The sequence below is a fragment of the Protobothrops mucrosquamatus genome, unplaced genomic scaffold, assembly GCF_001527695.2.
Source record: "Protobothrops mucrosquamatus isolate PMUCROS unplaced genomic scaffold, P.Mucros_1.0 scaffold_177, whole genome shotgun sequence".
Taxonomy (NCBI): Eukaryota; Metazoa; Chordata; class Lepidosauria; order Squamata; family Viperidae; genus Protobothrops; species Protobothrops mucrosquamatus.
Window position 1 is genome coordinate 4,808,329 of NW_015386253.1, and position 22,321 is coordinate 4,830,649.

Genomic DNA, 22,321 nt, shown 5'->3' on the forward strand with positions numbered 1-22,321 from the left:
TGTGTCCCCCCGTGTGAGTTGGGGCATGAACTAATTGGGTCAAGTCCAAGGCCGTCATGGAGGCCAAGAACTCCCGAGCCGCCGCCGACGTTTCGCCCGCCGATGGCAGATTGAAATCCCCCATGACTATAAGTCTGGGGGTCTCAACTGCCACCCCGGCTATTACGTCGGCCAACTCAGGCAGGGCCGTTGATACATATGCTTTCCCCATGGGAGATCATGTGAAAAACATGGATGCATGTCAGCCTTATGAGGAAGATCAAATGGGAAATATAACAGGTGAACTAATTTGATTTCCTGTGATATGACACGCCCAGAGAGATTGTTTCTCTCTGGATTTTTTTTTCTTCAAATTACTAACAGAAGTTAGTAAGGTTTCCTTTCGTCTTTATGACTCTCCTAGGTTAGGGAGAGACCTAGAATCATCCCACAAGATACTCCGTACAGCAACAGTCTGCAAGTAGCTTTAGGAGTTGTGCTTCAAAGCAGCTGGTGAGCCAATAGTTGGGGGGGTCTGCAATCACTTTATTATTGGACAAAACAGCCATTTCAGAATTTATTTTTCAAATGGACGATAAGTCATGGCTTTCATTTCTTAAGCAATTTATGAGACTATTATTTTTATTAGCTAAACGAAGCTCTCTTTAGTCACAGCCTGTTACTCCCTTTTGAAACTCTGCATCATTTTAAAACTTCTTTATTGTTAAAGGACAAGGAAAAGGGTTGCTGGATGAAAGCTAAAGTAAGGAAGTGTGGAGTATTGTTTCTTCTTAAATTTGATGGAGAAGTATAAGGATAGAAAGTTGTAGTTCTATTACAGTACTTTTAAAATAATCTGTATCTCTGGATTATTTTGCTGTCGGTTGTTAAAATTTTTATGAACTATGATTGGCTAGAAAAAGAAAAAATAAATAAAAATAACTTTTTGACCACTACAAAGATGTTTAAACCTCAGCTTGAGTCTGTTTTTAGGGAAGTTTTTCAAACATCTTTACAGAGAATAATTTATTTTGTAAATTAAATTGGTACTAAAAATGACATAAAAAAGAGCAAGAGGTGCAATTAGGTGTTGAAAATTATCAATCCAATGAGATAACTTCACAAATATTTGACAATGCAAATAATGTAACTGCAATTTTGAAATACAAATCTGACACCAACTTCTATTACAATGATGGTTTGAATACAACCCTCTTAACACAGTTGAAACAAAACTTTCGAGAACGTCTTAAGAGGACAAGTTTGGGACTTTTTCTTCATAGAGAATTGAGAATTCTTTCAGAAAAAGAGATCTGATAGACATTTCAGAGAAGAAGAAAAGTTTATTCTATGTGGAAGAGCTTCAAGTTAACCTACAATTTTTAATAGAACTTTGGGATTTTGTTTTCATGGATATTAACAAACTTGAGAATTTCTTGAGGAAATGGGACTTAAAAGACATTCCTGAGAAGGATAAGAAAAAGCTAGAGGGAGTGACTTAAATAAAATGAATTAATCAGAGTTAGGATGGATCTTTACAAGTCTGATATATGTATTAAAGGAAAGTTTTAATGTAATTTTGTGTTTATAAAATGGGTTTGTAAATGTTTGTTTTCTGTCTTTTTATATGTCTGAATAACTCCCAAAGTTTGTAAAATATTATTGAAATCAAATTGAAAAATACGAATGGTTAATACTTTTAAAAAGAAGAAAAAATCTTATTGCATGAATATAAATTGGAGGGAGAGATTTAAACTTAATGAGTTAATTGTAGTTAGTTGGATTTTTATTGGTGACATATATATAATTCAAAGAAAGTTTTAATGTAGTTTTGTGATTTGGGTTCTGGGTTTATAAAGTGGGTTTGAAAATGAAGGGTATTTTCTCCTTTATATATAATGCTTGAGTTATATATAATATTTTATTTTGCAAGTGCAGACCAAAATGCAAGTGCAACAAAAAAAAGACACAAGAAAAATATAATCACAAACAATTAAACACCAGAAGCCTTGGCTAAAGGGAATTACAACGTTCTCCTCTAATAGTTACAGCTCTTAAAAGAAATTTAGAAACCTGAGAAGTAATATAGGGGGAGCCATCCCCTAGACAATATAAGACCAAATTACTAACATTGGGACCATAGGGATCAATTCCAAGGAGAGACAATAATTTAATTCTGCCTGTGTTATACATAGGGCAGTATGATAATGCTTGAGTTATCTTTAAAGTTTGTAAAATATTATTGAAAATTAATTTTAATGTATAAGAAGAAGTTAAACAGGAGTAAAATTTTAAAAAAAGATGTGTTAGAACTTATTGATTTTAGAAATTATTTTTTAAAAAAGATTAATGTTTCAAAATTTATAAAAAGTATTTTTTTTCCTTTAGGGTTAAAAAGTTTGAAAGAATATATTAAATTTTATTAATATAAATTATGACAATCTATAACTATTAATGAGAAAATAGTAATATATATTATTTCCCACAGCAAGGAAAAGCAGAGATTGTTAAATTGATTCTTTTATCCAAAGAAGAGAATATATTTAATTTTGTTTCTATTTGGAAACTGCTTCCGAACTGTGCGCTTGTGATGGGGAAAAAATGAAATTTTGCTTTTGCTTTTGTTGATTAGACAGATTTGTTAGTATAGAAATGGCCAGCATATTGTATAAAAGTAAAAAGTTGAGGTTATAATGTTATTATCTTCTACTGTGCCAAACAGTGTTGGAAGTCAACAGTTTTTTTCTCTCTTTCCACCCCACATTTCCCCCTTTTTCTTTTTTCCTTCCCCTAGTTTTCCATTACTTTTTATTTTCCTTTGTATCTTATATCTTGATAAAATTAGTAAAATTTTATATATGAAGACAAGTCAACTAATTCTACTTTATTATAAAGTTATATTAACAAAATCTTGCAAATCTAAAAGTACTTCTCTTCCCCTCCATTCCAAATAGAGAGAATCTCTTCTGAGCCTCTTGCTCTGCCCACATTCCTGCTGTGGGCCAGGTTGCATTTACTTAATAATAATAATAATAATAATAATAATAATAATAATAATAATAATAATAATAATAATAATAATAATAATAATAATAATAATAATAGTAAAGTTGGAAGGGACCTTGAAGGTCATCTAGTCCAACCCCCTGCTCAGGCAGGAAACCCTATACCATTTCGGACAAATGGCTGTCCAGTCAGAAGAATTTTTGAAGGTGTGTTGGAGCATTCACCGCTTCTGGAGGCAGGTTGTTCCACTGGTTAATTGTTCTCACTGTCAGGAAGTTTCTCCTTAGTTCTAGATTGCTTCTCTCCTTGATTAGTTTCCACCCGTTGCTTCTTGTCCTGCCTCCAGGCGCTTTGGAAAATAGCTTGACTCCCTCTTCTTTATGGCAACCTCTGAGATATTGGAACACTGCTATCATGTCCCCTCTCGTCCTTCTCTTCATTAAACTAGACATACCCAATTCCAGCAGCCGTTCCTTATATGCTTTAGCCTCCAGTCCCCTAATCATCTTTGTTGCTCTTCTTTGTACTCTTTCCAAAGTCTCAACATCTTTTTTACATCGCGGTGACCAAAACTGGATGCAGTATTCCAGGTGTGGCCTTACCACTTCCATTGATTGTTCTTGTTGCTCTGTCTTCCCTCATATTATTCCCACATATCATTTATCACGTGAATGAATGTGTTAAAAAATTGTTGTTTTCAAACAAACAAATCCCTATTCCAACAATAGAGTAATAAAAAAGAAAAAGAGGAGGAAATTTTAAAGGCTGGAGCAAATGATTAGATAGCAAAAAGTCAGATTCCCTCAAAGCTCTCCAATATTTTTAAGAAGCTGTTATATCTTACAATCATAGGTGAGAAAGCTGATCAGAATTAATCAGAACCAATATTTCACAGGTATGAAAAGTTAAATCATTACATATTATCCAAGAATACATATTTATGTTACAAAATGACAGATTCCTATTGTATTCTAGAAAAAGCTTTTCAGCAATAATAACTGTTCGATAGAGGAACTACTTATCCAATGAGAGATTTTTTTTTGAAATCTTGAGATGAAAATTAATAATTAAAATATTAGCTAATTAATATGTAATGATACTTTGAAAACTAAAATAGCTGACTAACAATATATTCAATTAAAATATTTGTTAAGCTCCTTATTTGGCCCTGATGGTTTAGCATACTTTAGAATGCAGAATTATTTTATATTACATCCCTAATTACTTCAAGCATACTTCAAATGTGAATAAATGGGAAGTATTAGTTCAACAAAAAATATTAAATGACTGAAAAGTGATTTATGACCAGTTTTCACACTTACAACTATTGCAGTATCCCATGGTCACATGATCAGAATTCAAGCACTTGGCAACTGGCATGTATTTATAAAGTTGCATGTCACAGGTTATGGCTGTGGGCAGTCAGCTTGCAATACTGCATTCTAACCACTGCGCCACCACAGCTCCTATTAATTAACCTTAACACTCTTAATATTGTCTATTAATGTCATGTAAGGGTTATAATGGAGACATATGCATGTAGACTTACAGACATGTATGCAGATACATATTATAGATTATTATTATTTAAAAATTAAAAATTGAACAGCTGCGACCATCATACATTTTTAAACAAATGAGTAATTGTCACATAATTTAATTAATTAATTAGTTAAGAAAAGCAATATAGTTTTCTGCATTTGTCTTGCCTGTATCAGAGTCCTTACCTGTTGTTTCAGTGCTTCCAAAGATTCAAATTCTAGCCTTGCCATTTTTATCTGAATATCTTGGGGTTTGTCAGCAATCACATAGGACATAAGAAATTTCACTGCTAGGGCTAAATGCTGAAAAAAAAAAGTAGATGAATAAAATAGCATTCAGGGTTGAGATCTTAGTATCTTGATGTTGTGCTGACATATTCACTCTTTAGTTCAACAGCTAATAATAAGCATAATTGAACCATCATAATTTGAAGAACAGGATTAGTATTGCACGTCAACCGAATAAAATATGTATTCAGTCTCTGAAATATACATCGTATCTGAAATATACTTATATGATTAAATTAGGAGATGGTATCAGGAAAAGACAAGATTTGATCAGATTCATTGTGCTGTAGCCCCCTGCCTTCATCTCAACAATGCTATTTTTAAAAGTAAACCTCTCCATTTCTGGAAAGCAGAGAGCCTTGGTTATTTTTGTGAAGAAAACCAAAGCTTTCTGTTGCTTGGAAAGTTGAGAGATTTAGTTTCTTTCATAAAGAAAAACAAAATTCTCCACAAACTTGGAAAGCTTTTAAAAGCAAAGCTCTCTGTTGCTTGGAAAATGACAGCTACTTGTGGGATTCCCAACCTCAGAGAAGCAAAGCAACCTCTCTGTGGCTGGGATTCCACAAGTGACTGTCATTTTTCAACCAGTGCTTCCATGATCATGCTGCACAGTTACAAACTCCTTAGTTGCTATGCTGCATGGGTCGCTGGGTTTGCAGCTGCACTCAGAAAAATACAGCCACTTGTGGGATTGTGCCATGTGGCCTAGCAACGTAACAGCCTGTCCTCCTTTCCTCTCCTACTTCCTGGGTGCTTTGAAAGGTAAATGTATGATTGTGACAGGGGTGGAGAGGAGGTCCAAGCTGATCTCGAGGGACAAGAAGAAGAACATGGGATATATCAGGGGGTAGGGAAAGGCCTTGGGAGGCGTGAGGCAGGTGGGCTTGTGCCTGCACTAGGATCCCAGAGTCTCCCCTGCCTGAGGGACCACATGTTTACTTACGGCCATCCTGAAGTCCAACTGTAATGAATAGACTTCACTATGGTCATAACTCAAGGATTATTTGTATCTCTGGACCCATTCTCAGTTTTTTATTCTGGATTGAGTTCTTTAACAGCCTGGTTCTCAAACAAGGCATGTATGTAATTGTTCAGTAATCAGCTTGCCTTTGTGTATGACTACTTGCTATTTTCCAGTAAATTGTTTAAAATCAAGTCATCATATGAATATTTATTGTGAACTGGGACTTTAAGCATGTAAACTGTGTATGCAATCTAAATCTCTAATTATACTACAAGTAGTACTTGTAGTATAAGTAGCTTATTTAGATCATGTAACAATTGTTGCAAAATGTGTGCATTTTGTAACTGATGGAGAATGTGTTCCTATATATTTGTATTCATTATTGTTGTTGTTGTTGCTGCTGCTGCTGCAGTCATAAATAGATGCAATATCCATTTTTACTGACCTGCTGATGATTTTCAGGTTTAAATGTTTGAAAAAAAACCCAACAGTATTCCAGGGGAAAATTAATATGTGAAATATCATCTGCCTCAAAGGAAGCCACACATAACCAATCATTGAGCCAATGCTTTATATTGAATGCCACATTGTCAACTATTATTTGAACCCAACAATTTTTGTTTTAGGAAGAAATATAACAAATACCCAAATGCTCATCTATTAATGTTTGATACCAGACATCTCTTATTCCATTCTTCTCTATTACCTTGGATATCTAATTTAGTGTATTCTTACAACAATTTTATTACAGACTTGCGAAATCCTTTAATGCTAGAAACAGCCAAAATACTTATGTTTACCAGTCTACACTTTCACATCAGCAAATATTTTAAGGGAAAACACTGCACTTTGAGGCAAATAGTACACTGTGGCTCCTCAAACAACAACAAAAATCCTTTTTTAACCTTATCAAATTTTCTACATTTTATCCTGTGCTAGATCTTCCAACAAAAGAAATTTGCCAATTTCATCTTCAATGTTAATTAGTATGACTGGAGGAATTAAACATACTGCAAATTGTCTTTCTCTATTCACTAATGGAAGGAGAAAGGAAATCCTACATTTGTAATTGGTATCAAACATGCTAATTCCAGGAAAGCCCATGAAGATAAGTTCCAGGAAAAAAAGTGCTTTTCTAAATAATTTCCTGAATAAAAAAAGAAAGGGGGATGCATAAAATTTTAATATAATGCATTCAACTTCTAAAAATATTTTAAGAATGTATAGAGAAAACATTTCACAGATTTTTTTTTTGCCTAAGAAAGTTGTAAGATAGTTAGAAAAAGGACAGAAAAACAAAACAAAACCTTTTGACAAAACAAGAAGTTATATTAGTATAAAAAGAGGAAAACATAAAACTATTTGAAGTAGGAAACTTGTCAGCTACAAATCAGTTTCATTAATTAAAATAATTCTATGAGAATACAGATGGTGCATCAGTGCAGGAGCAAGGTCCTTCAGCACACAGTTATTGCAAGGTCTCCAGTATAATAAAAGATAGGCAAGACTAAAGTATAATAGAATGAGATATTATAGTTAACATTAAATATGGCTTTCTTTTTCAGAGAAAACTTTTCATATTTATTTTTCACCTATAGTCCTATCTCAAAATGAACTAGTGGAATGATACAGAGATACAGGTAAAGAACAGAGAAGGCTGAAACTAATGGTAACAGGAAGAACCCATATTCTAAGGGGGCTCTTTTCTATCTTTAACTCATACTCTAATCCAGTGATGGTGAACCTTTTAGAGACCGAATGCCCAAACTGCAACCCAAACCCCACTTATTTATCATCAGGTGCCGGATGGGGATGGCCCACTGGGTAGGCGTGGCCCACTGGGTGGGCGTGGCCTATTGGGTGGGCATGGCCAGCTCGATGTCACTCGTGTCAGGGGCACTTGTGCGGGCCTGGGCAGGACTGGGATGGAGCTGAGGGTCTCCGGTGGAGGGATGGGTGGGACCGGGGCGAGCACTGGGGCATGGTCCACTGGAGGAGCCTCACTGAGCTCAGGCCATGCAGGGGGCCCCTGGTTGGTGGCACCGATGGTGGCGGGAGACCTGGGCAGCGGAAGTCAAGCGCCCAGCCTGGCCCTTGAGCTCCCACGGCACCAGGACCCCACAGCCCTGCCTACCCTAGCCGCACTTCCCCGAGGGGGTGCCCAGCTGCGTTTACCTCCTCCTCAAGGCTATTGCTTCTGTGCTTGCTCTCCTTGGCCAGGTTGCTCATGGTGGGTGCAGGAGGGCAAAGTGCGTGGGTCAGAGGGAGGCCCACTCCCTCTCCATGCGAGGAGACCTGGCTTTGTAATCAAAGCATCCTCAGCAATAGGATGGGAGACCACCAGGGGATGGCAAAAGGGCAACAGGGCCGCTGGTGGCCAAGTGCTAAGACAGGACTTCCCTCAGACCCTCCCTTCCTCTTATTCCAATCTCCTTCCTTCCTTCCTTCCTTCCTTCCTTCCTTCCTTCCTTCCTTCCTTCCTTCCTTTCTTTCTTTCTTTCTTTCCTTCCTCCCTCCTTTTCATTCCCATCTCCTTCCTTCTTTCCTTCCCTTTCTTTCTTCCTGTTTTCCTCCCCTCTTTCCTTCCTTCCTTCCCTCCCTCTCTCTGTGCCCAGGAAGGGACAAGGGGAGGGGGAGAGGTTGGCAGCGCTTCTCTCAAAGAGTGTTGGAAGAGACCTTTGAGATCTTTAGTCCAAGCCCCTGCTCAAGCAGGGGACGTATATCATTCCAGACAATGGAATATCCAATCTCTACTTAAAAGCCTCCAGTGATGGAGCATCCACAACTTCTGAAGGCAAGCCTTTTTACTGGTTAGTTGTTTTCACAAGTCCTTAGTTCTAGGCTGGTTTTCTTCTTGATTAGTTTCCATCTATTATTGCCTTCTGATGCTTTGGAAAATAGGCTGACCACGTCTTCCCTGTGGCAGCCTTCAAATATTAGAACATTGCTATCATGTCACCACCCCTAGTCCTTTTCACTAAGCTAGACACACCCAATTCCCAAAAACATTTGTCATATGTTTTAGCCTCCAGCCCCCTAATCATCTATGTTTACTATCCATTTAGACCAGATGGTCCCCCTGGTTTGGTTTATAGAACAATGGCCATGAGCAGAGCCTTCTCAGAGACAGCACCCCAATTATAGAACTTTCTTCCAAGGAAAATATGAACAGTGCATCCCTCACCCATTTAGAGGCAACTTCAAACACTGTTCAGCCAAGCATATGTAGAACAACACCACATTTTATGGTCAAACAGCACTAAATAAATTACTACTAATATTTTTCTTTCTTAAAATACACACTTTTAATATTGTTTGAAGCAGTGCTGGTGATGTTTTACAACAGCTGTCTTTGAGAGTTTTTTTTGTAAACCACCCTGGATTTCTCAGAAACATTTAATTTCAAATTAGATGTTGATTTAATAAATTAGGCAGAAGAAACAAATATTTAAATACATCTAAATCCCACAGACCTACTGCCTCCTAGGCACATACTACGGAGAAAATAAGGCATTGCATTTCTAGCCAGCATAGCCACAGGATTATGGGAACTGTGGTCCATGACACCCAAAAGATATTAGTTTGGGTAAGGCTGGATTAAATTATAAAAGAGCAGATGAGAGGAAGTAGAAGCAAGAAACATTTTCCACGCCTCTGACAAAATAATTGGGGGGGGGAGTTGACTCTTAACTTCCCATTCAATCCAAAGAGTTCTATGATTTTAGGGAGGAGAGGTGACAAGAATAGACCCAAAGCCAATCTGTGAGTTTGCTCTCTCGCCTGCCTGCACATCACCTCCTAGACGCAGCACATGGCTCCAAGCCATCTCCCCAGAAGTCCTTTGCAGATAATTCCATATATTTCTTTTGGGCCTCTCACTTTTCTGAGAATCGCAACGTGACTAACCTGACCCCCCAAACAGCCTCACCTTCTCGCTGGCCTTCTGCAAACTGACTGCATCTAGTTTTGTCATCTTGCTTCTCTTCGCTGCTGGTGGCCGTGGCTTTCCCACGCAGGGGTGGGGAAAGAGAAGCACTCACAGGCTATGATGCCAGGCAGTGCGTCATGGAGGTGTTGGTGGCGGGGGCGGTGCTGATCTAAACTTCGTGTCGGCCATCCAGAATGTGGTCAGTTTTAGATCCTCAGGGCCGCCCTGGAGGGGGATCGAAAGAAAAGGCCTAGCCCGCCCGCCGCCTGGCCTGTGGGATGAAAGGCAGGGAGATGGGAGAGCATGGAGGCACAAGCCTGATGTCGCCCTCTCTGCCACGTGATAGGGCTGGAGAGGAGAATGCAGCATTCATACCGGATAAAGAAACGCAGTGTGGAACTGTCGGCAGATCCCCTTTTTTAAAGTTTACTTACTCTGCAACGCTTTCCTTTCCCCACACTTTCGCTTCCCTGCTGGCTCAATCTCTATCTCTCTCTCCCTCCCCCACACAAAAACTCCCTTTCTCCCCCTTCTCGCTCTTTTCCTCCAGCTGCACCTGAACGGAGTGGGAGGAGGTTAAAAAAGAGAAGGGGGAGAAAAAAGGGGGAGGCTCCCCTTTTTTATATCACCTTGGCTTCCTCCTCCTCGTCGTCCCCTCCTGGCTATCTCTCTCTTACACACACACACACACACACACACACACTTCCTCCTTTCTCCTCCTTCTCACTCTTTCTCTCTGTCCACCACACGTTGCCGGCCGCCAGCAGTTCCAGGCTGCAGCTCTGCATGACTGCTGCATTCCCCTTTCCGGCCCTACAATGTGGCAGAGAGGGCAAATGGGAGCCGGCAGATGCTCAGCTTATGCCACTGTGCGCTCCCATCTCTGCGCCTTTCATCCTACAGGCCGGGTGTGCCCTGGGGCGCTAGGCTTACAGAACACCAAGGCCCAAGTGAGGAAAGGCATGGTGCAGCAGAACCGGGACGAGGAGAGGCCCGGCAAACTTGGGAATGGCCAGGTGTGATGGGCGAAGCTGGGAGGGGTGGAATGGGATGGGATGAAGCAAATGAGCTGTAGCTGCTGCTGCAAACCATCAGCCCAGCCCCAGAGCGCTTGCCGTTTCCTGTATGTGCACCGGGAGGGCGCCCAACCGGGTTGGGGTGAGCCAGGGCTGGGGCAGTGGGGGCCAGTCCCTTGCCATTTCTGGGACAGCCCCAAGGGGGCAAATTTGGGTCCTCCCTGGCCTGGCACCTGCTGCTTTGGTGGCTCTGTAGGCAGAGCTGCAAAGTTCTCTGTCAAAGAACTTCATAGCGCTGCCTACAGAGCCACCAAAGCTATAGCTGAATGGGCAGGTGAGAGGGGAACCTGCCCCACTTGTTCCATGGCCGCTTTCAGCTGAGCCGCATTGCAGGGGCATTGGGTACATGAGGTGGCAATCAACCATGCCACGCTGAAATTGGCCGTTTGCCGCCTCCTGCGCAATGCCACTGCCATGAGGCCGCAGAACAAGTGGGGCAGGTTCCCCCCTCACCTGCCCCTTCAGTACAGCTTTGGTGGCTCTGTAGGCAGAGTTGTGAAATTCTCTGACAAAGAAGAGAACTTCGCAGCTCTGCCTACAGAGCCACCAAAGCAGCAGGTGAAGTGCCAGAGGCTCGAGGAGGGGCTGGCTTGGCATGGGAAGGGCACGTGCCCCACCCTCCTGCCACCATGCAGGGTAAGGTTACCGCCCCTCGCCCCCACCCCCACCCAGATGCCCTTGCCTCTCCCGAGCGTTTTTTTACTAACCTGCCTTTCAGCTGCATTCCGTATCTCCATTTGCTTCTCAGCCTTCGCTGCATATTTGTGGGACTATCAAACTTTCTAACTTCTCACGAGATCTTGCGAGAAGTTAGAAAGTCTCATGGAACTTTTTTTTGTCCCATAAAACATGGCAAAGGCTGAGAAGTGAATGGAGAAATGGAATGCAGCTGAAAGGCAGGTTAGTAAAACAATGCTCGGGGGAGGCGAGGGCATCTGGGTGGGGGCAGCAACCTTACCCTGCGCAGCTTCGGCAGGTGTCTGGCAGGGGGAGGGAAGCAACAGGCCCCACCCCACCCCTCGCATGGAGCACCCCTCCCACCGCTCCCCCCACCCCCACACGGCACCTTTTTTCTTGCTCCGACGCATCACTTCCTCCACCGCTGTGTGGGACTGAAAATAAAGTTCAATCAAGCAATTCCAACTTTGTGAGATCTTTTTTTTCCTGCAAGAAGTTGAAATTGATTGATTGAACCTTTTTTTTTTGCAACGGTGGCGGAGGCCTAGGACTGGGGCGACGGTGCACGTGCCCACAGAGATGGCTCTGTGTGCTACCTGTGGCATGCGTGCCATAGGTTTACCACCATGGCTCTAATCTTTCTATACTTTTGGGTTCTGCCATGCCCTGGATGGGAGGGGAGAAAAGCACTGCGGGTTATTGTTCTGATTTCCTCTATCGCTACACTGTAATACTTTGCTGTTTTTGCATACTTCCTCTGTGAACTATCTTTTCCCTTGATGTCAGCTAGAAAGAGGGGGGAGAAGAAAGGAATGTGCCTCCGGCAACTGATTTATCTCCACGTTCGGAAGGGAAGGTGTGAAGAGCTGACAAAACATCACTGCAACCCTGAGACAGACTGGCGTTATCTGCTCTTTCCCACAATGGACTTAACACCTGGGGATTGGCCCATGTGAACTGACCGGATGAACTTTGGGGTGGGGTTTGCTTGGGACACTTTTAACCTATTGATCTGAGTGGGAAACCCTCAGATCCTATCTAGTATGCCTGCTATCAGCTTCTCCTAATAAAAGTTCCTTTTGTACAAAACTGTTTCCACGAGTTCTGCTTTCTTAGGATGTGGTTTTGAAGCGGGCCCTGATAGCTGTTAACAGTTATTAACAATCAGCTGTTTAGTATAATATAGTATACATAGGCTAGAAAAGACTGGTATATGGAAACTGAAGATAGGAGAAGCAAGATGGAAAATAAAGTGACATGAAATAGGTAACGTGATGACAGCACACTCAGCAAATGCCAGTAGAAATTTTAATTATTATGAAAAGGAAAACAGCTGTGAAGTGAAATAAGAATGGGAATGGTCTAGAGAAATGGAAAATGGATATTACGAGTATAGGAGCTGAAAAGTAAAGGAGCTACAGTTACAGTCATTTTTAAAAGTAACAGCTGAATTGATTTGATTCTTTCTTTTCTTTATAATGAATATATTATGAATTATACTCCAATACATTTTTTGGAAAAAAAATCACATTTCCAAAGGTACTTATAGAAGTCTCTAGGCCAGTGGTTCTCAACCCGTGGTCCGCAGACCCCTGGGGGGCCGCAATGTTGTCATAGGGGGTATGTGAAGACTTGAAAAAAATGTTATGATTTAAATCTTGAGTTAGGTCTTGGGAGTCCGTGGCAGTGGTCACAAAAGGTATTTAAGGTGAAGAAAAAGTTGAGAACCACTACTCTAGGCTATGGGATATGATTCAGATTTATGATAAATGTAGATTAAATTAGTTTATTAATGACTACTTAGTGTATTTAAAGTTTGATTTTACTAAGTAGTTAAGTTTCCCTGAACATTGCATTGATTACTTCTCAGTAAATATGGACAGAATTATATTATTCAATTTTTTATTAAGTTCTTTTACTTGAGACTATTTTTCTTAATTCTATTAATGTTTTCATTTGACATTCATAGTATTACGAGTTCATGGAAAACAAGAATTCAATTAAGTAACAACTTGTACTGTGCAGTATATTCACACGCCCCCTTATGGTGGAACTCAATCAATTTAGTAAGATGAATGAGCCAAGGACAATGCTAGTGAGTGCATTCATGAAATTATTCTATGCAAATATATTGTAACAATAATTATGAAGTTAAGATTAATCACTTTATAACAAACATTTTGTAAGAACAATTTATACATATGTTATCTAAACATAACAGATCAACAATTCAGTTCAGTACAAGTTTTAGAAGAATTTACAAAATACTTTTAATTAGGCTTTACTCAAGAAGCATATAATTAATGATTTTGATTCAAGTTTGGAAAAGTAATGGCAGTTATCTTATGCCATCTTGAACTAGAAAGCTAGTTATTTTCTATCTTCATAAATACTCATGTGGCTTTTCTTTAACCAGAGAGTTATGTTTGGTGGGTTTTAACCTTGTAAGATGCCAAGAGAGACTTGTGAGAAATGGATGGCTATATAAATCATATAAATAAAACAAAATAAAATAATTTATTTTTATTCATAGCCTACAGAATTGATGGTCTTATAAAGAAATGTTTTCTTAATTTTTCATAACTTTGAACAATCGCTAGGTGACTGGTCATAAGTTGATGACTACTTATAGCGGATTTGTGGATATAAACTCTTAACTCTTCCAATAGTTGCTCTCAGCCTTGCTTCCTTGTCTTTTCCTAGCTGGATATAATAAAGAGCAAGAAATGATGTTTTCAACAATACCGCTTTTGCATTCACCTATCACCTATCTTGCTTCTACAATTTTCCTTCATAAACCAAATTCATGGGTCTCCAATCAAGATAAAATTTGTGCTTTCTATAACCTACTGAGATTTCACAGCAGAGACATATTATGGTACAAAGGGATTGCTAAAATATTAAAATGTTAAATCCACTACTTGGATTTATGGCTAGGTAAAGGTAGTCATAAAGTATATGTAAGCCATAGTAACTTTTTCTGAAATATAAGAAATATTTAAACCTTGACTTACCTCTGCCAAAACTACAATTATGATGAGTTCAGATTTTGAATCTGGGAAGAGTGCATTTACTTGAGGTGACATGCCAATTAGGATACAGTTGGTAATAACTGAGATTACAGTCATAGTTTGAAAAGCCATCTAAAAGAAATAAAGAAATAAAAAAAATAAAATGTATTAACTACAATCACATTATTTTCTGATACTCTTTTGTTTAATATTCATTGGTATAATTACCTACAACTAGGTAAGAATCTGTATAATTACGGCAATGCTACACTTATGTTGCCTGTGTAGCTTTGGTTGCCAGGTGGCTTCTCTATGCAATTCGAAGTAATGGTTATAATCTATGAAGCCTAAACTAAATTAGCTAAAGAACCATTTTCTCCAGAAGGAATCTATTTCTCCTATTTAAATGATCCGAAAGAATGTTCTAGATTCATCTTCTCTGGCAGGTTCCTAGGTTTATTCAATGGTAGCCCACATTCTGTGAAATATATTCCTCCCAACATCTTAGGGTTCTTAGAGTCTGATTTTTCCATAATGCCATGAAGATCTGAGTCATTAGTAGAGCATCTGAAATATGAAATCATGTCATGGCCCTGTAATGCTGATTTATCTGCATCTTTTTCTCAATCTTATTTACAGTGGTGTTGGTTTTTTCATTAAAGCATCAGCTTCCCAGCTTTTTTGCAGATGAGTGGGTGGGATCAAAATGTAATAAGAGAGACATTCTATTTTATAATATAAAATAGAGAATAAATAATAAAATAAAATAAAAACAGAGATATCCTAACTATGACAGCTGAGATCCAAGATATTTGTTCAACTGAGAGCAATGAAAAAGTGATTTGCTTATCTACTTTCTTTTATTTGTAGGTCTCCAGAATTTTAAAAAAGAGATGAGAAATTGCCCCACTCATGCAATGAAATCATTATGTTATTTACCACAGTTCCCCAGGACCTTAGAAGCTAAAGAAAGAAAAAGGGAAAAAGAAAATTAGCTTTTGGGGAAACAAAGTATGGTCAACCTTGACTATATTTGACCTAATCTTCTCAATGCTAATAACATCTATAAAGTCTAGGAAGCATAATTATTTACATGGATTACCTGCCATACACCTATATTTGCAGCAGGCTCTGAAAATGGGCGTTTAAAAACACTGCACATTTTTAAGGCATCGGAATACATCTCAGTGATGTTGTTTAGCACTGCAAAAATAGCAGCCAAAGGATAGACGCATGAAAAAAGGCTCACATAACCAAACTGTAAGAACAACTCCAAATAATCATCAAAAGTACCCTGAAAAGAAAGACAATATTTTATTAATAATTCTCAGATTAGAGGCAATAACACTTGGCAAATTTATGTACATGGCTAACTAATTACTAAGATGAAAGTGGAGAATAAGATTAAAATGAGATTATCCATTCTAACTTACTGCTGTTTGAAGTCTAATTAATCCTATTTATGCATTCATTTCACATGAAACAAAAATATCAAGACATTGTTGCATGAGAGAATGTATACATCTAACACTACGAGTCATCCAATTAATTTCCTTCCCTAAAGTACAGCAACATTCAATAATAATAATAATAGAATAGAGCTGGAAGGGACCTTGGAGGTCTTCTAGTGCAGCCCCCTGCTCAAGCAGGAGAACCTACAATGTCTCAGACAGGTGGATATCTAGCCTCTTCTTAAAAATCTCCAGTGATGGGACACCCATGATTTCTGGGGGTAAGTTGTTCCACTGGTTGATTGTCCTCACTGTCGGGAAGTTTCTCCTTAATTCCAGGTTGCTTCTCTCTTTTGATCAGTTTCCAACCGTTGTTTCTCGTCCTTCCATCTGGTGCTTTGGTGAACAACCTCTGCCTTGTGGCAGCCCCTTAGATACTGGAACACTGCTATCATGTCTCCCCTATTTCTTCTTTTCCTTAGATTAGCCAGACCCAAATCCGTTCTTCGTATGTTTTAGTCTCCAGGCCCCTGATCATCTTAGTTGCTCTTCTTTGAATTTTTTCCAAACTCCCAACATCTTTTTTGTGATATGGTGACCAAAATTGGCTGCAGTATTCTAGATTTGGTCTTACTAGGGCTTTATAAAGCGCTAATAGAACTTCTCATGATCTTGATTCTATGCCTCTGTTTATACAACTCACAATTGTGTTAGCTTTTTTGGTTGCTGCTGTACACTGCTGGCTCATAGACAAGTGATCATCCACTAGGACTCCAAAGTCCGTCTCACAGTTACTGTTTTTGAGCCAGGTCTCGACCAATCTGTATTTGTGCCTTTGGTTTTTCCTGCCTAAATGTAAAACTTTGCTTTTCTCCACATTGAAACTCATTTTGTTGGATAGGGCCCATTGTTCAAGTTGGTCAAGATCTTTTTGGATCTTGTGTTTGTCTTCTGCGGTATTGACTATTCCTGCTTGTTTGGTATCATCTGCAAATCTGATGAGTTTCCCTTCTATTCTCTCATCTAGGTCATTGATGAAGATATTGAAGAGTACTGGGCCTAAGATGGAACCTTGTGGTACCCCACTGCTTACTTCTCTCCATGTGGATGTAGTGCCATTGAGGATTACTTGTTGAGTACGGTTTGTTAGCCAGTTACAGACCCATCTGGTAGTGATATTGTCTATTCCACCTTTTCTTTACCAAGGAGTAGGTTGTGGTCTACCTTGTCGAATGCCTTACTAAAGTCTAAGTATACTATGTGCACTGAGTTTCGCTAGTCTACTAGTTTAGTCACTTTATCGAAGAATGAGATGAGATTGGTTTGGCATGGTCTATTTTTGACAAACCCATGCTGGCTAGTAGTTATGACTACTAGTTGTTCACAGATCTATTTTTTGATAATCTTTTCTAGGATTTTCCCAGGTATTGATGTTAAACTGATTGGTCTATAGTTTCTTGGGTCCGTTTTTTCCCCTTTCTTGAAAATGGGGACCACATCAGCCCTTTTCCAATCCTATGGTACTTTCCTGGTTCTCCAGGATTTATGAAGAATGTAGTGCAACAGTTGCGAGATAACTTCTGCCAGCTCTTTCACAACTCTGGGATGTAGCCTGTCTAGTCCCGATGATTTATATTCATCAAGGTTGGATAGGTGCTCCCTTACCATTTTCTTGCTTATTTTAATTTTTGTTTCTGGTATGTCTTTTGCAGTGGATTTTTTTGGTATGTTAGACTGTAGTTTCTTTTTGTGTGAAGACTGATACAAAGTATGAGTTAAGCAGCTCTGCTTTCTCCCTATTGTCTGTAATTTCCTTGCCATCTTCTCCCTTTACCGGGCCTACAGTTTCCTTGATTTTTTTCTTATATTACATGACTATCATTATTATTAAATACAACCCTAAATTAAACACTCTTAAAAAGCTGGTGACAAAAATGACCTGACATCCTAAAATTCAGTTTTCCCATTAATGAAAGTCATTGGGGTAACTCTTTCTCTGTTTGTGTCCAAAGGGAAAAAAATGAAGAAAAAAACCCCCAGACAAATATTACAAGTGGAATATTCATGTCTGGATTCATGAGGGCATGTATTAAAATTTACTTGCCAGGTATAGACTAGACATCTAAATGTACAAAAGCAGGTAAACAAGATGGAATTTTGGATTAAATCAATGTACATTATTATATTCCAACTGAATTCTCCTGGCATATCAAAATCCAAGTGTTTTTATAATCTACAATTCATAAATCAGACTAGCTTTAGGCACAATTAATACAAACATGGCCAAGAAATGTTTTATAAAGCTACATGTTTATGTAATTTTGGCAAAAACCCTGACTGAATAAACTTGAATTAAATCTAATAGGATTAAAAGAAAGGAGAGATCATAGCTTACCAAGTAAGTATCCATCCCCTTTTCCAGATTAACTTGTTCAAATAAAGACATATCAGTATCTATTTCCAGGGCTTTCACCTTTTTCTCTACTGTTTTATTCCTTCTTTTTTGGAGCCAATAAGGCAGTGCAGCTTCCACAAACTGATTAAGGACTTGTGAAGTTATTAGTAAAGTTGCTAAGCTCTTTAAGAAAATTAAAAAAATCAAAATTAAACAGTGTTCAACATCTTTTGTGTGATAGATATTGCTTTTTCTATTGCTTTATAGTGTTGTTAACAACCCAAAATCACATTTGCCAGGTGGGTGGCCATATGTATTGATTTAATAAATAAACAGATCTTTAGCAATGATATTTACAACCAATGAAAGGATCAAGTGAATTCCAGCAAACATTTAAAAATATATTGAATTATTCCAGGTTTTTGTATTGAGGTTGATATAAGAGATGTGTGTAGCAATAATAATATAAATAACTCATTTGCAGACCTGGTGTCAATTACCTTTCAGGAGCCTTACTGAATTAATCATTCTCTGGAGAAAAATATATTAGTAGATAATTAAAAAAATGCCTCAAGTTCAACTATTATTACTGAAAAATTCTATTGTAAATAGAGCTTATTTTAAATTCCATTACAACACTTTTACTGCTTCTCCCCCATTCATGACATCTGAAGCCTGAGATATGCATATATTTTAAAAGTTTATATTTTATGAAGGCACTGAATTCTGCAAATGTTCTATATGCAGATTAATGTTCTATGACAGAAATGATTTTAGCAAATCTTAATTTACAAAGAGAAGTGTTAGCAAAACTGTGTTATTTTCATGGAACATTGTTTACTAAATAAAGAGCAGTCTTACAAATTTGATACAAGCGAACACATACTAAAACAGCCTTTATAACAACACACTTCAGTAGTTCTTTCAGTAAGCAAATAAATCAGTGCAATAGTAAACATAAGATTTTTTTTATGACAGGAAAATAGTTCTAGGAATTTCTTAACTCAAACCATTCAAGATTGAGCAATAGTTTACATTTATAAAGAAAATCATCTAAGCTGATTTTTTAGAACATTTTTCCACAAAACTTACCTGTCTCAGAAGTTTCATGTCAACTAAGATAAATGCAATGTAGAATAAAGAGGCAAAGCAATTTAAGAAGTTGAACTGCAAAAAGAATAGAAAATTAATTAAAAAGGCATTGTATTAGTATATCCAGAAAGAGTAATGTATGATACATATGACATACCAACACATACATACATATAACCCTATGTATAATTAATTTTAATTAGTTGGAGAAAGAAGTTTAATGCAGAAAATCTTTGTATGAACTAAATGTGGTCCCAAGATTTACAATGCTACTCCAATCAAGTAACCACAATACACAAAAGCCTTTTCTGACCAAAAACAGTAATCTCTGGAGTCAAACTCATTTCAGTTGGCTTTCTACAAAGGTATTAATAAACAGAAGCAAAATGCCTCAGTTATACTTACCACCAAGACTTTCAAAATTAAGTGATTCTGATATGAAGACTCCAATCTATGGTTTTCTGAAATATAATAAAAAATTGCAATTTGTGAAAATATTAGACTATTTATAGTAAGTGAAATATTTTGTCTTTAAATGAAGGTAAGAATGAATGTAAAAATGAAAAGTATGAGAAACTGCAGAATGTATATTAAAAATATAATATTTATATCATGTGTATACTTGATTACACCAAGGCAACTTGATTATACTGAGACAAAAACATGAAAATAAAATAGTACAACTAAATACAGTAAAGGTTACTATACGTTTATCAAAATAAGGAGGTGAGATTTTTTTTCTCACTAAGGTTTTCTATTCATATTACTTTGAGGTTTACAAATTTACAGTGTACATTAAATATTTAAACAAAACAGTACATTCAAAGTTAACATCTCTTTTTTACTGAGGCTGTCAATTATTAAAGAGTATTAACAATCTTTATTCAATAGCCCAGAAAGTCTTAATCAAGAAATCTTTCTAAGAATAGTGAAGCAATAGCTATTTCCTAATGAAGAAAACTTCTTCTTCTTTTTCTTATTATAGAGAATGATTTTAAACATGAGACTGTCTAGATATTAAGAAGATGCATTATCAACTTCGGTAATCTAGAGTCCATACTACTAGAAAGAAAAACTACACTGAGTTTTAAAATAGTCTGACATTCCATATGTGAGCCTTGAACTAAGTAAAGTGTGACTAAAATAATTTTAGATCAAGCTATTTTAGAAGAAAAGCCTTTTTAAATAAAATTAGGTATGAGGGTTACTATACGCAAGAACAGGGCAGTTACCCTGGTAGCAAAGCTTTCACTATCAACTTTGTTAAATTCAAAGTTATATTTTTTTCCAAAACTTTAACAGACTCAAATAACTTTTTACCTTGCCCAATCTAGAATGATTAGAATTAAATTGTAACTTGCCAAAGGCAATTTGCTTCATAACTGAAAAGGTATTTGAACTTCAGTTCTCTACCATTCTAGATTCAAACTCTGCATCATCCGTTATAAGACAAGATTCAATTCCCAAAAATCTATCCAAATTTTAATTTATAGTGATTACTATAAAATAATAGAACTTTCATTTCCAGATAATTAAGGAGTCTGTGTTGCCTTTAAATTATTGAAACTAACAGGGCAGTGTTGGGTTCATAGATATCACCTCCCTAAGAAAAAAAATCCAAACAAGATGGATATTTTAGCTGTCACAAAACAAGAGCATTGCATTTCAATGTTTTAGGCTTAGTAATTTTTTTTATCAGCTCTTTAAAAAACAGATGAAACCATGCAGTTGATTCTTCTTATTCACAAATTCTGTATTTTTGAATTTGCCTACTTGTTAAATTTTATTTATAACTAAAAAATTAATAGACATGGTGCTTTCACAGTCATCTGTGGACATGCAGAGGGCAACCAAAAAAAAGGAAAAAAAGAAAAACCTTTGGTGCAACACACATATTCCCAGCAGATGTTTCAGTATTTGCTAATTCATTGTTCACAGTGACTTTATTGAAGATAACTATTGCCAATAATGAGAATCCTCTGTTGTTATGCTTATAAGATACCTTCACGCTAATTATTTTATTGCAGGTTTTATTTTGGCATCTAAATTATGATAGTTTTACTATCATACAAGAGTGGAAGTAATTGTATTATACATGTTAATATAATAGTAACAGTAAACAAGATACATGAAAAAGGTGGAATAATCTTACCCCATGAGGTCAAGAATTCCGCAGCATATCTATAAATTCGATTTAGAATTTCAATCACAACAGCATAAATTATGCTGGGCATGTATAATATCAAGGCGCTTAATTCATTTTGGTTCTCTTCATAATATAAACGTGCTTGGAATTCCAAGTCAAAATAAATCATCATTATTTGAAGTGAAAGGCAGAGACAAAGGCACACAAATGGAAGTGAAACAAAATAAATCCGTAACTGTCTTTTGAAACTGGAGTATATGGGTTCCTCTCTGCCAGTGACAGGATTAATACCTAAAACCCCATGAAATCCTGATCTTGGTTCCTCAAATTGTCGCTTCATCATCAGTGTTCCCCATCTGTAAGCCATAATAGCACAAGATCGTTTCCAGAGTTCAAGGATAACAGTAGACCACAGCAGATTGAATGCTGCAAATAGCACATACTTGTCATAATCTTCCCAATCAAAAACATAATAAGGGAGCCCAATGACTGCCATTGGAATTAAAGCAAATGTGATATATTCCAAAAAGGCAAAATAGAAAGCAAGTGTTTCACCAAAATAACAGCGAATTTCATCTGTGGGAGGGAAAAAAAATGTCATATTCACTAGGTAGCAATACCTAAGTAACCTGGTTCAGAAGCAGAAGCTAAATGGGGTTAGCCTTCAATGAATTTATATAATGAATATATTATATAATGAATCTATTTATAAATCTTCATCTTACTATTTCCCTAACTTATCAAGTCAAGTCAAGCCAAGCCCTTA

General features: G+C 37.5%; 1 protein-coding gene across 2 annotated transcripts in view; it reads right to left on the reverse strand.

Annotated features, from left to right (window-relative positions):
• The window catches only part of ANO10 (anoctamin 10), a 63,782-nt gene that overhangs the window by 24,583 nt on the left and 16,878 nt on the right, over positions 1 to 22,321 (reverse strand). For both annotated transcript variants that reach the window (XM_015823295.1, XM_015823302.1), the window contains exons 6-12: positions 21,562 to 22,131; positions 19,815 to 19,870; positions 19,410 to 19,484; positions 18,318 to 18,500; positions 15,574 to 15,765; positions 14,475 to 14,603; positions 4,713 to 4,829 (exon numbers count right to left, since the gene is read on the reverse strand). In XM_015823295.1, coding sequence (XP_015678781.1) covers positions 4,713 to 4,829; positions 14,475 to 14,603; positions 15,574 to 15,765; positions 18,318 to 18,500; positions 19,410 to 19,484; positions 19,815 to 19,870; positions 21,562 to 22,131 — 1,322 coding nt within the window. The remainder of the gene's footprint in view (positions 1 to 4,712; positions 4,830 to 14,474; positions 14,604 to 15,573; positions 15,766 to 18,317; positions 18,501 to 19,409; positions 19,485 to 19,814; positions 19,871 to 21,561; positions 22,132 to 22,321) is intronic.